This window comes from Aplidium turbinatum, chromosome 5 (genome assembly GCF_918807975.1).
Source record: "Aplidium turbinatum chromosome 5, kaAplTurb1.1, whole genome shotgun sequence".
NCBI classification, from domain to species: Eukaryota; Metazoa; Chordata; class Ascidiacea; order Aplousobranchia; family Polyclinidae; genus Aplidium; species Aplidium turbinatum.
In genome coordinates, this window is record NC_137476.1 from 12072058 (window position 1) to 12084688 (window position 12631).

The following is a 12631-nucleotide window of genomic DNA, read 5'->3' on the forward strand; positions in this document are numbered from 1 at the left end:
TAATCCATGATACGCTACGTGCAATGCAAAGTAAATATTAATGTGATTTTTCTACCAAGAGAATTTTGAATTGTGAAAGCTGGGCCTGCTTCAATTTACAAAAAAGATTACCTATACACTCAAATGTTGATGTGGTTCAGATAACGGTGGTCCGTTGCTATGTGAACGAGCCTCTGGGATGAAAATATGTGGGCCAAGTGAAAGTAGAGTGGACGCTTCTTTTTCCGCCCCATTTCCTTCAGCAACTTGGCCCACCCAATCTTTTATAACCTTAAAAGAGATATTTGTCAACTTAACTTGATGTTGAACCAGGATAGTACAAGCCAAGCACTTTACAAACACCAAGTACCAAATACCAAGTAACAGGCGTGCCAGAGCTTGCAATACATTGATGACACTAAATATTTACGTTAAGTCAAATTTGCTTTTTGAGTAGGAACTACATAGACAACTCGTTCACATTACTGTGCAAAACGTAAATTGAAATCGTTCAATATAAACTGAAGTAGTCTATCTCACTTCACTTCAATTTAAGTAAGCTGACAAACAGCTTTTAAGCCATGTCACAAGATTACTTCATTTACCCCCTATTACTCTCAAACAATGTAGCCTACGTAAGCTACAAAGCATGAAGGCATAGATTTTATTCAGATTGCTTTTTTTCTTATTTCTGAACATTACAGCGAACATATTGTAAAGTAAGACCAAGTTTGGCCATGACTACACAGGCCATGGTTAGCCATCCATGCTCTTACTGATTCTTTGATTGTGCAACAATATTTTTTTACCATGAAAAATTGTTTCTTGCAACAGAAATTCGAAAAAACGGGTCCGAAAATCTACCTGGCTTTTCGTGTGATTTCGATTCTGGTTTTTGTTTATGGAGAAACGATTCGAAAGCTGACTTCACTTGGGAAAGACACCAAGGAAAAACTCCTTCGGAAAATACTGGACCTCCGTGGGATCATACGACCAAAGGTATGTAGCTGAAAGCTGCTAACCCGTATTTTTACTGCAAGCATTGAAGCTTCCATTAACTTTAGAGAAATCGGAAATTTTAATGAAGCAAATACTTCCCATTTTTCAGAAATCTAGTGCTGTTTAAATTTATTTTCTTTAAATTAAAAAAATTCCAACTACGTAAGTTATGTACGTGCATCCATCAGCGTTCTTTACTATGTTTCGATACATAATTTGCAAAGACTAGTGAAAATAAACAGCTGTGCATGACAGAAAAGATTGTGTGACTATCTCAGACACTGCACCCAAGAATTTGACACATTGAAGTAAAAATGTAACAATAATGATAAGTTGTTCCCAACTAAAGAAACAGTTCCGTAAGACCCAGAGAAGTTGAAACTGTTGTGGGTTTGTTTCGTAGCATAAATTATTCGTTGTAAACCACAGAGAGGAAACTTTCATACAAAATTTCGCTTGCAAGAAAGCTGAGAATATGAAACATAACTACTGCCAATCTTGCCATGTTATTATACTGTAAAGTTCAAAGAAAGTTATTATTTTTCTAACAAAAGTAGGCTACTGCTATACAAGAGATAAGAACATCAATTTCAAAATTGATAATTTGATTTTGAGAAATCAATGAACTTCAGCAAATTGCTTTTGTAGAAAATGTTGCTATATCTCTATAATTGATTTACCGACCAACCGTTGTTATGACATCCATAGATGCAACTAGAGGGTCTTATCTCTACATTGAGACCTCCTCCCCTCGCCGAAAAGGTGACCGGGCCCGCATCATCAGTCCACCCTTGAAACCACCAGGCACATTTTGCTTAAAGTAGGTTGTCTGGTACTGAGGTTATTGCATAGAGTAAACTTTAGATGAATTGTGAAACATCAATTATTCAATTATCTACTATCTCAATCAAACTATATTTGCAGGGATTCTTTATAATGATTAGACCCTCATACACAGCATTTTCAAAACTTGGAAATCTTGTACATTTTCGTTTTGTGTGCATTTATTTAAATGTACAAATTTGTCACTTCGTTAAAACGCCATTCTGTTCATTTAACTGTATTTAAAACTAAATAGCTTAAACGGCAATTTCCTACACCACTGAAATACATTGACTGATAATAATCTTAAACCTTAGAACATCTTTAGAATCACGCCTATCTATCTACTTTAGCCTTTGTTTCGGGTAGATTGATGGTTGATCTTAAGGCTCTTAAGGCTAATGTTTTTTATTACCTAAAGACTCTGGCATCACATGCACGGGGCTGACGTGAAGGACTTAAATATTTATCTGAAGAAGACTTCCAGTAAGGTCCTCCAGATAATCAGTCATCTCTCAGGAGCCTGGTCCACAGAAGGAAAGGTCCAGAGAAGATCGTTTGGGAACAACAGGGATTGGTGGAATGAACACCAGGTGGAATTCCAAATCACAGAACGTGCTCAGGTTTGTCAGGGCGGATGCAATATGTTTCCTACACTTTGCTTTGTCCTGCAGAATATTTTGCTGTACTACTGTAGTTCAAAAATACTTGTACAAACAATATTATTGTTACTTCAGTGACTAAACAAAGCGTTTAAATAGTGATCAACAAGACAAAAATATATCTACTTGATTAGTAACACTTCCACTCCATGGTACGTTATCCAGAGAACAAAATTTATCATTTTTACATTGATTTAACGTCGGCAGACGTTGAATCAATGTAAAAATGATAGATTTTGCTCTTTGGTAGTATCATTAACAAGCGTTCAGACGTCCAACTAATTCGGAACAAGTTGAATGTAATAACTAACCTGTGGTTGATTGTAGACTAGTTGGACCAGGCTGCTGAGGCCAGACAGAGTTTGAGAATAATTTTGATAAAATGCTTGTAATGAAATCACTATGGAAAGAAATATTATAGTTTTCCATTTTTTTGTCGTTGTTAAAAAATTAAGTGTTGACTATTTATTGCAGATTTATCGACATAAATTATAGCTTTGACAGGTTAATCAGTACTTGCTTAGAAAATTTGTTTAAAACACTTGAAATTAAAAATCGTGCACTAAGATGCAGATAATTGTTAATCTTATCTGCTTAGAAAGACAACTTAATCGCTTGCGGGAATGTAGATCTAAGAGGTTAAAAAATTTCGTGAATTTTTGAAATGATTTATCAAAGCAAATTTGCAGATAATAATCGAGGGAGTTCGTGGGCAAAATTACAGAGGAGATATTGCCATCGATGACGTCAGCCTTCGTCATCAAGCGTGCTCTAAGCGTAAGTTGCAAAAATATTTTGCCATAAAAGTTGAACTTGTCTGCGTTTAACGCTTATTAAATTAGCATGAAAATGGCATAGTCAAATTTGTACATTACTAAACTCCCAACTGTTTTTCCATACGGGAACGACCTTTTGAACAAAAACACAAAAAAAACACAAAAAGCATCCAAAACCGTACGAAATTGTTCAGTTCAGTTTGTTTTTATTTCTGACCATCACAACGAAAAAACAATTATATGACAAACATAGCAGAGGTCTAGAAAAAGGTAGAAGCGACAAAACGCGGGCGTTATGGCGTGCATGATACCAAAGCAGGACAATCAGTGTAAAATATGGCACGGTCGCAACACCTTAATATTTTTTTTATAAATTTAGAAAAAAAGAGAACAAAAATAGGCTGGTGATTTTTTTTTAACAATTATGAGTATGTTGTTGAAATGCTGCAATTTACTTTCAGTTCGACACCAGGTAAAAAGCTTGAATCTAACAAATGCTTTTGTTTTAAAGAAAAACCAGGGCTTACATATTAGCCTACAAATTACGCTCTGTTACATGAAGTGTTGTAATCTAGATTATCTCTAATTAAAGTTGTTTACAAACATACTGTGTGCTTAGTAGACTACTATTTAGTAAGCTGCCACTTTTTAGTCACTCAGACTACTAATTGAACTGTCATGCTATACAGTAGACTGCTGCTGTTGGTAGTTAATTGATCGGTTTTGAGTTTTGCAACTTTGCTTCTTTTTTTTTTGGAGAAACTGGTGAATGCTGAATTATAAATGCTTTACACTTGTCATGAACAACAGAAATAATTCGATGTTTACACTCAAATTTAATCAAAATTTATCTGCCGCAATCAACGACGAAAATTCAGGTGTTGTGAATTGCTCTCCCGTGCTTATTGGTCCCTGCCACAAAAATCTCACAACGAGTTCATTTTGTATTAAAGATGCTACTATATTAAACTAAATTGGCACAGCTTCAAACTGAGACTGCAATTTGTGACAGCTTTAACAACAATCGAAACGTCATCGTAAACTCGTAGGCGTTATGTGCCGTGCCAAACATGACATCATAGTCTAGCAAGGCTACGGGCAAGGCCTCAGCTGACAAGACACGCCTTTTTCAGATTGATTCTACGTCTGCAAACGTTGAATCAATGTCAAATAGTGATTCTGCTAGTTGGGACTTGTCTCTACTACGCAACGATCTGTGGTAAAAGGTTGCCCCGTGCTGAATATAAAAGTTTAAAAACACTTACACAAAATAAAATCTACTCCAATAGCGAGTTGAATAACTTGATTTCAATATTTTAAAAGATTTTAAGTGTTTGACTCATATCACATGCAACAAGTTGTTGTTGTTCTCAATTGAGAAGGCTTAAACTGGATAACATCGAAAATAAATGCAAAGCATTGCGATTTCCTATCTATTGTGATAATGCAAATACAAGGGAAAAATTGAGTGCGAAATGATGTTATTCTCCGATTTTCTTATACACACCGCACAATTGATTGTTCAATGCAATGTTTTCACAGGACAGATTGATTGTGACTTTGAAAACAACACATGTGGATGGGTTCAGATGTCGCGGGATCAGTTCAATTGGCTCCCCAATAAAGGAAAAACCCCGTCAAGGGGCACCGGACCCTCACTCGACCACACATATGGAACTGAAGGTACCGGATTTGTAAAGTCGCTTGTTCTTCTACTTATAGAGATTGGAAACATGTAACACGTTTTCACTCATAAATCGTATTAATTATGAGTTTGGCTGTTATTGATTGATTGATATGCTTTCTTTCAGTTTCGAGAAATCTATCTATTTCTGCACTAATTTTGCGTTCCTAACCGTTTAGAGAGGGTCTGAAAAGTGTTCAAATAATTTCTATGGAAAGTCGGTGTCTTATTGCCCCATTTATGTTTATGAGGATCTTATCTGTTTTTGAGTTGGATAAGCTTGATGGTAGAAACCAAGCGAAATCAAAGCATGTCTGTGTTTAGTATCCCTAGGCTGCTGCCATTTTTCCCATCATTGCTAGAAAGGTTATAATTTATAATGATGCAACCACCCAGTATGGCTGGGAGTAAACAGACATTCCATCAAGATCAAAGCTGTGATGCTAAGACAAAAATTGATTCACAAAACCAAACGGTACCTTTTGATGATTTTTTGAACACTTTTTGAACACGATTTTGAACAATGATTTTTTGAACACGATTTGATGATTGACGATTTTCTACTATATACCCCATATAGTTTGACATGATCTATGTAGTCTGACTAATCGTTGAAGTTTCCAACAATATTGCAGTCAGGGGCGCCGGAAGCGGGGGGGGGGCAGGGGGGGCGGATGCCCCCCTGCCCTCAATTTTTCTGCAGATGGAGGGGCAGGGGGGGCAATGGTGCCCTTTTAAAGTCATGTAAGCTACTGCACATTTTGCAATATAGCCTAACAATTTCTGCTATTCGCTTTTAGCCTAATTATATAATCTTTCATTTTTGCCTCAAAATAATATTTATGGCACAAAATTTTGCAACACAGTACAGGCCTTAAAACTCGTTTTTTTTTTCGGCAGCCATCGTGGCCTACCGGGAGATCTTTCTCGGGGGCCAAATCTGCGTGCTTTGAGGCCAAAATACAAAATAAAAATAACGATAGCACAAGTAAGTAGAATTAAACTTGCAACAATGCTAAAATGATCACTTAGCGTTGTTGAAGTCTTGGGCTGGGCGATGTCCTACAATAGAATTGTTGCACCACGCAATAACTGCTTTATCGGGATTGTAATCCAGTACTATTCAAACGAGTGTCTCCAATGTGGCTAATTTTAAAGAAGTTCGCCACTCCCCTAGAATTATTTGTAGCAACGAAAAACAACGTTCGACATGACTGTGTTGACGATGACGGCAAGGTAATAAGTATTTCAATGATGTGAAGGACATTACTAAAAGAAGCATAATTTTTGCAAAATATGATCAAAAAATGTTTTCCCCTCGGATGTCAACTAACTTAGTACTCCTTTTTAACAACTGTTCAATGTCCGACAACATCGAATCGACATAAAAACAATATTGCCAGCCGATGTAAATTAGCACTTCGGATTAACACTTTGTTAAAATAAACGTCGGGAATTACAAATAAGACTTACAACGCTGGCGATCGCAGATGGATATATTCCATCAATAACAAATATTCCCGCACAATGCAACAGTGGCGATTAGGCTATGACGCGCTGACCTAATTTTGCGTCACTCTTTGATACTACATATTTTCGACAGTTAATCCACGATCATTCTATTGCAAAATTAAATAATTGTCTAGAAGAGACCGGCGGCCAAACTTTGCACGATTGAGGAGGTAGCACCGGCGGTCATTCAAGCACTACTTAGCGGCCATGGCCGCAGGCTGTTTTAAGGCTTGACAGTAGGTTACATCATTATAACATAACATGGTGCCCTTCTTTGTATACCGCATTACCATTATTGCTATATTTTATCTTAAAACTTGAAAAAAAATTGGCCTTTTAGTAAACAAAAGTGCCCTTTTTTCGTAATCTTGCCCCCCCAGTCACAAATCGTTCCGGCGCCCCTGATTGCAGTTGCTTGCTGTTGAAGCTGTTTGTGCTGAAGGAAGTAGAGTTTTAAAGGAATTTTATCAGTTGGGTTAAACTTTTCTTTGAAACCGACTTAACACTACGACCAATTTGTTAACTTAATTTTTTGTTTATCTGTTTTGTGTGGACAGCGTATATAGCTCATAGATCGTAGTAGTACTTTGCGCGTAGAGTTATAGCAACTTTACTTTTAATAACATCTTGTTTCAAAACAGAAAAATTATTTTTAGTCGTGTGGGTTATATTTTCTGTGCCAAGTTTATGCTTTAATATCACGTTGTTAAAGTACAGCTTGCATGAAGCATAAAATTGCTTTGGTGTAGGCTACCATAGGTGCACTTTTCTATACAATGACTGGACTGTTTTTTACTGAATCGCTCCATGTTGGCGTGACTCATAAATTAGATAAAAATGTTTGCGAATTTTTATATTACGCAAGTCTTTGCCACAGGCTGATAAGGAGCGACATGTCATGCTTAAAGTATGTTGAAGGTATGTCCTTTGTTTTGCATAAACAGTAATTATGTCCTATCGTAATGCTTTTGTGAAAATGCACGAAGCATTGCAAGCACGTCACAGAGGCTCAATTAAAATGGCAACCATCAAATGATGTTTCTTCCTTTGGCAGAAGGCAGATATCTTTACATCGAGGCATCGTGGCCAAGGGCGGAAGGGGATCGTGCCAGATTGCTCTCACCATCCGTCACTTGCATTGATGACGCCAAACCAATTTTCCGCTTTTGGTGAGAAGCGACAAGTCGTTATTTTCAAACATGTTTGTTTACTTCTTTGCTGCAATTTGTTATCCAGTCGTGGTGTATTGATAACAGTTTATAGTTTGATACAAGCCGAACATTTAGGCAAAAGTGAACAAGTTTTTGCAACAGCCGACTATACTTGTTGGCACTTATGCATCTTCCATTTTAAAGTAAAAGCAAACGTCTTCGGAGTAAGATGTTGAGAACAGTTATGGCTACCAAGTAGGCACAAGATTGAGCAGTAGACTTATAGCCTACTAAGGCTACTAGCTGACCATTTTGACAAAAATAAAACCATTTTAGCATGTCCATTAGATTGAATGTTAATATTTATAGGCATGAAACTTATTAATTTCTTACATTCAGTCTTTTGAAAGGTTAACGACCCCAATATTCCCATGCTTCTATGATGCCGTTTCAATTAACGTGACAACTTTCTTTCTGGTATCCCAACCGTCGTGACCCTTCGATAAAATCAAATTTTGGTGAAAAATGAATTTCTTTAGGTTAAAGTCCAGCTGTACTAATTTAAAATAAAGTATCTCTTGAAAAAGCTTTAAAAATTGTTATTTCTAATTTTAAAAGTTTTGATACAAGAAACGTGTGAATTCACTCACCACGCAAGAAAACTCCCTTTATAATCACGAATTGTATTTTTTTATCATTAAAGTTAAATGCATAATCAGCTAATAGCACGGACAGCCTGCAATATCAAATAACCTAATAAGTTGCAAAAATAGATATAACTATGCATGCAAAATTTAGGGATATGAATTTTATTTTCATCAGGTGTCACATGTATGGCCAGTCTGTAGGCCCATTAAGAGTATATCTTGTTGTCAACTCGACTTCAAAACTTGATCAGCCCATATGGGAGATGAGTGGGGAACAAGGTGATCGGTGGATAGAGGTTCGAATCCCACTCTCAGCGGAATATGTTGCAATTAATAAAAACTTTCATGTAAGTTGTATTGATGAACAAATTGATTTTATTGTTTTATTATTATCGTTTCTTATTGATGAGTATGAAGAATTAACCGCTTTTACTTTTACAAAGTAATGTGTTACAATTGAGTTATGTGAGAGAAAAGAGATAGATGAGTAATAAACCCTTAAACCGAATTCTTGTTGTAGGCTACTTGCTACCATCATATTAACCTGTTTCAAGTTGTTGTTGGCAGGAGAGTAGGGACATTTATGAATCATATTTGAGGCGTGTTGTAGTAAAAGCCTCTTGAATATTTAACAAAGCATTCATCAATAGTTAGTATGTTAATGTATCAATCAGTTGAAAAGTGCAAGTGCGATTTTCCCGAAATGTACCCTTTACCCATGATTAGATAAGATCCATCCTATCGTGATTCAACTTATACTTAGAAGATATGTAAAGTCACACTAATTCAGAAATACAAAGCAAGCTTTTGTTGGCAACGAGCACTGTTATGAGAAGTAAAATCAACATCAGTTACGTAATACTTATACATGTCTCCTGCCCAATCAATCAAATTTTGGCTAAAAATTTGATGGATCGTTTTTCCGTGTAAGGAAATGTCAAAATTACATTAAATGTGTTAATGCTACATGTCAAAATGATCTGTGCAATTCCAGCATAGTGGCCCAATTCCAAGTGGGCGTTTCCATTAAGTTTTCTGTCTATTTTTCATGTTATGTTTTGTGTTGTATTTTCATCGTTCAGCAATTGAAGCGTATACTTATTTCTACAGTTTATACTCGTTTTTAATTTATTCTCAAGTGCTTGGCTTCGGGTTTCATTTGATGAAAGTTCTCAATAGGGTTTTATATAACATTGCGTCATCTGTAGGCTATAAGATGATGTGATGAGGAAGACGACATATATAGCAAGACGTAACATTTTTCCACATTTTAGACGTCGGAAGTCGGTCAAACAACATTAATTGCCCAAATCTTGAGTCGACCAAAGTTTATGATTCTTAATTCTTTTGTCAATTATGCTAAGTGGTCAATTTTTTTAAAGTTTTTTTTTTTTTTTGGGGGGGGGGGGGGTTATTAACGAATTTTATAGAAGTTTGTTTCTTGTTTTCTCTTGAGCGTGAATGAAGAGTTGTGAGTAACAAACCATAAGGAAATCGTGAGAAAACTCTTGAATAAATTTGGATTAACGATGAGAGAAACTGAACATGGGTTCTGAAAAAGACTTTTACTTTCTCAGCTTGCTGCACTCGAGAAATAGAAGCAGCTTAAGTGAAAGTTAGCCTTTTTTTCTCGAACTGTTTTGTGAGAAGAATGCTATTTTCTCATTTGCAGGAACAAACAAATTTTACATGCAACCTATTGCCGAACAATGCATAAGATGTTTCCAACATACACACACAGCCCTATAAACAATAACATCCTACTCGAGCTTTGTTTGTTTTGTAGTTCTGATTTTAAATCTTAAAATAATTTAAATAATTCAAATTCAACAAAAATTTGGTGCAATTTTTGTTATCACAGTAATTTATCGCTTTTTGTAAAGCTCAAAGGATGTGGTGAACGCCATGCGGCGTTCAGATAGGGTTTTGATCTCTAAAACGTTTTGGCGTATTATTAATCCGCTTCGTTCTAAAATTGAGATTCAACAAAGAACTTAATTTAAAACCTTAAAGCAGGAAGGATAGTTGATAATAAATGACGTCTCAAATAAAGGTTTAGGAAGGTAAGCAGAGTTAAAATTTGCCACGGGGGTTCAAACTACTTCTAACTACATTAACTTAATTTCAGTACTGTCTGTCTAACACGACTTTATCCATGGTGTTGCTTTATCACAACTTAGTCTCAATTAATTAAAAATTGTGTTTGCCCATGCGTGCATTATCTCTTTATGACGTCGTGATAATACGATTATAGTGATCACTGCAACACAGGCACACCCGGTGCTGGCTTTGGCTTTTGCATTATTTTACGTCTTTCGACAGTTATCAGCACAATGTTAAACGAATCTGGTTGAAGACACAGATTGTTCTCCTTCCTGCAACCGTGCGGTAAACAACAAAATGTTAAGCCTTGCAGGTCTACTTTTATGTACAACAACAGCATGAGGGTGGTAAAGGGCATGCTAACCAACCATAAAAGGGCAAGGTTGAAAGTTTTTCTTAGAACTTAAAAATGTTTCTTGTATGTAACGAACTGGGATTGAAAGATAGTGTAATTGTGATCAAAACACAGTTTGCAATGTAAACAAAGATCTGATCATCAAACTTTTGCAAAACTGCATGTAACGCAAATGAAGACGTCGCAGTGAAGGTTTTGCCACGGAGGTTTTTGCATACTTTTAAATCTTCTACAAAACGTCAAAACCAAAATTTAAGTTATCCTATCTTTCTTTGTAGATGATACCTAGACAACTCAATTCAACTTCTAGTGCAATCACTTTCTTGTAAAACTGAAAACGCTTTCTTGTTTCAAATTTCGGTAAGCCAGGTGTTTGTAATCTAGTGTCTTCCAACAGATCATAATTGAAGCGGAACGGGAGGAATACCGTGGAGATGTTGCCATTGACGATGTGTCTTTGGTTGGGTGTTTTTCAAGGGAAACTTTACCTGATATACCAAAGCTGACTACAACACCTCGCAAAACAACCGCACCAACCCAATCATCTGTTGCCCCACCTCGAAATGTGGATGTGACTACTCTCCCAGGCAAGGATTGCTTTGTCAAGAAATACACTGTAGTCATATTGTGAGCTACCTTTGCTAACACTGTTTGATAAACGGCGTTTTGCAAATTAATGCAGTTTTTTTTTGTAAAGTAAAGAAGTTGCAGGCGTGCTCATCAAAACGATCACATACCGGTACGAGATATGTTTCATATTTTAACAACTCATTTTGCATATATTAAATACAAAGCGTTTTTTGTCAATTTCCTGAAGATACTCAATACAGTTGCAAGTTATGATGACTTTAGACTGAATTCCTGATAAGGAACTCATTCTACACCCAAGGCTAAAGTGATTTTAGCGGTTTATCTTAAGGCTTCTAAGAAGTAACCACGAATGGCATTTATTAAATTGACATCTTTTCTTGAAACTGCCAAGCTATGAAAAAGCCAACAAATGGCAGTATATGATGGAATCGCAACCAGGGGCAAAGAAAAAAATTTCAAAATAAAACTTCGTCACTAAACTTTTCATTAAAATATTTTTTTTAACTTCACCAATGATCCAAAAGGACGCGTGGTGTGGTAAAATAATTAAAACGAGTAGAGTATCACACTAATGTGACAAATTCAAGTTTATTAATGATTATTAATTTGAATTTGCTAATTTAATGTGGTACTCTCTACTTGTTTCAAAATACAAGAATTCGCCATTTTTTAAGGATTAATTTTGACCTCAGGCACAAACAAGTTTTTTGCTTTGAGCCCTGGAATTGCAGTTTCACATAGACAATAGACATGGCACCACTGACTAATATTTATAACTTTTGCTCTGTTTATGCCAACAGGAGATTTGGATTGCTCTTTCGATGATCAGCACATTTGCGCATGGAAGAATGATAGAGCAGATTTTATTTGGACTTTAAATCAAGGAAAAACAGCTTCTTTAAAGACCGGTCCCTTATATGACCACACAACTCGAGGTACTGTATTGTCATCATCAAGACCAGATGTTCTCAAATGTTTCATTTTGTTTACCCTTTGCCGAGTGTCGAAAAATACTTTCACCCTATCAGCATTATTCTGATCATGGATTAAGCATTCATCATGTATATAATCTATCTTTTCGTCTTTCATAAGTTTTTACCCCCCTTGGTGGACGAATTTTACCCTGGTTGAGAACCCTTGATCTAAAGCTTCTGAGCCTATCCCTTTCTAACTTAACCTCGCCTCATTTAATCAGTAGTAATTTATTTTCCACAGTCTACGGTAGTTATGAATATTGCAAGCAAAGTTTTAAAACCAACGGCACAAGCTTGCTATTGTGTGTACTTCTGGACATGGTACTGTTTTAGAATAACTCTTGCACTATTGTAGCCTACCGCTTTCTTATCATGT

At 36.1% G+C, this 12631-nt stretch overlaps 1 protein-coding gene across 1 annotated transcript in view; it reads left to right on the forward strand.

Moving 5' to 3' along the window:
• LOC145771321 (MAM and LDL-receptor class A domain-containing protein 2-like) overlaps nucleotides 1-12631 on the forward strand; it is a 34960-nt gene that overhangs the window by 7802 nt on the left and 14527 nt on the right. Inside the window, exons 2-10 of the mRNA XM_082583068.1 lie at nucleotides 814-978; nucleotides 1687-1798; nucleotides 2222-2423; nucleotides 3152-3239; nucleotides 4781-4921; nucleotides 7489-7603; nucleotides 8408-8579; nucleotides 11088-11277; nucleotides 12082-12216. Of these exons, the coding sequence (XP_082439194.1) occupies nucleotides 814-978; nucleotides 1687-1798; nucleotides 2222-2423; nucleotides 3152-3239; nucleotides 4781-4921; nucleotides 7489-7603; nucleotides 8408-8579; nucleotides 11088-11277; nucleotides 12082-12216 (1320 nt within the window). The remainder of the gene's footprint in view (nucleotides 1-813; nucleotides 979-1686; nucleotides 1799-2221; nucleotides 2424-3151; nucleotides 3240-4780; nucleotides 4922-7488; nucleotides 7604-8407; nucleotides 8580-11087; nucleotides 11278-12081; nucleotides 12217-12631) is intronic.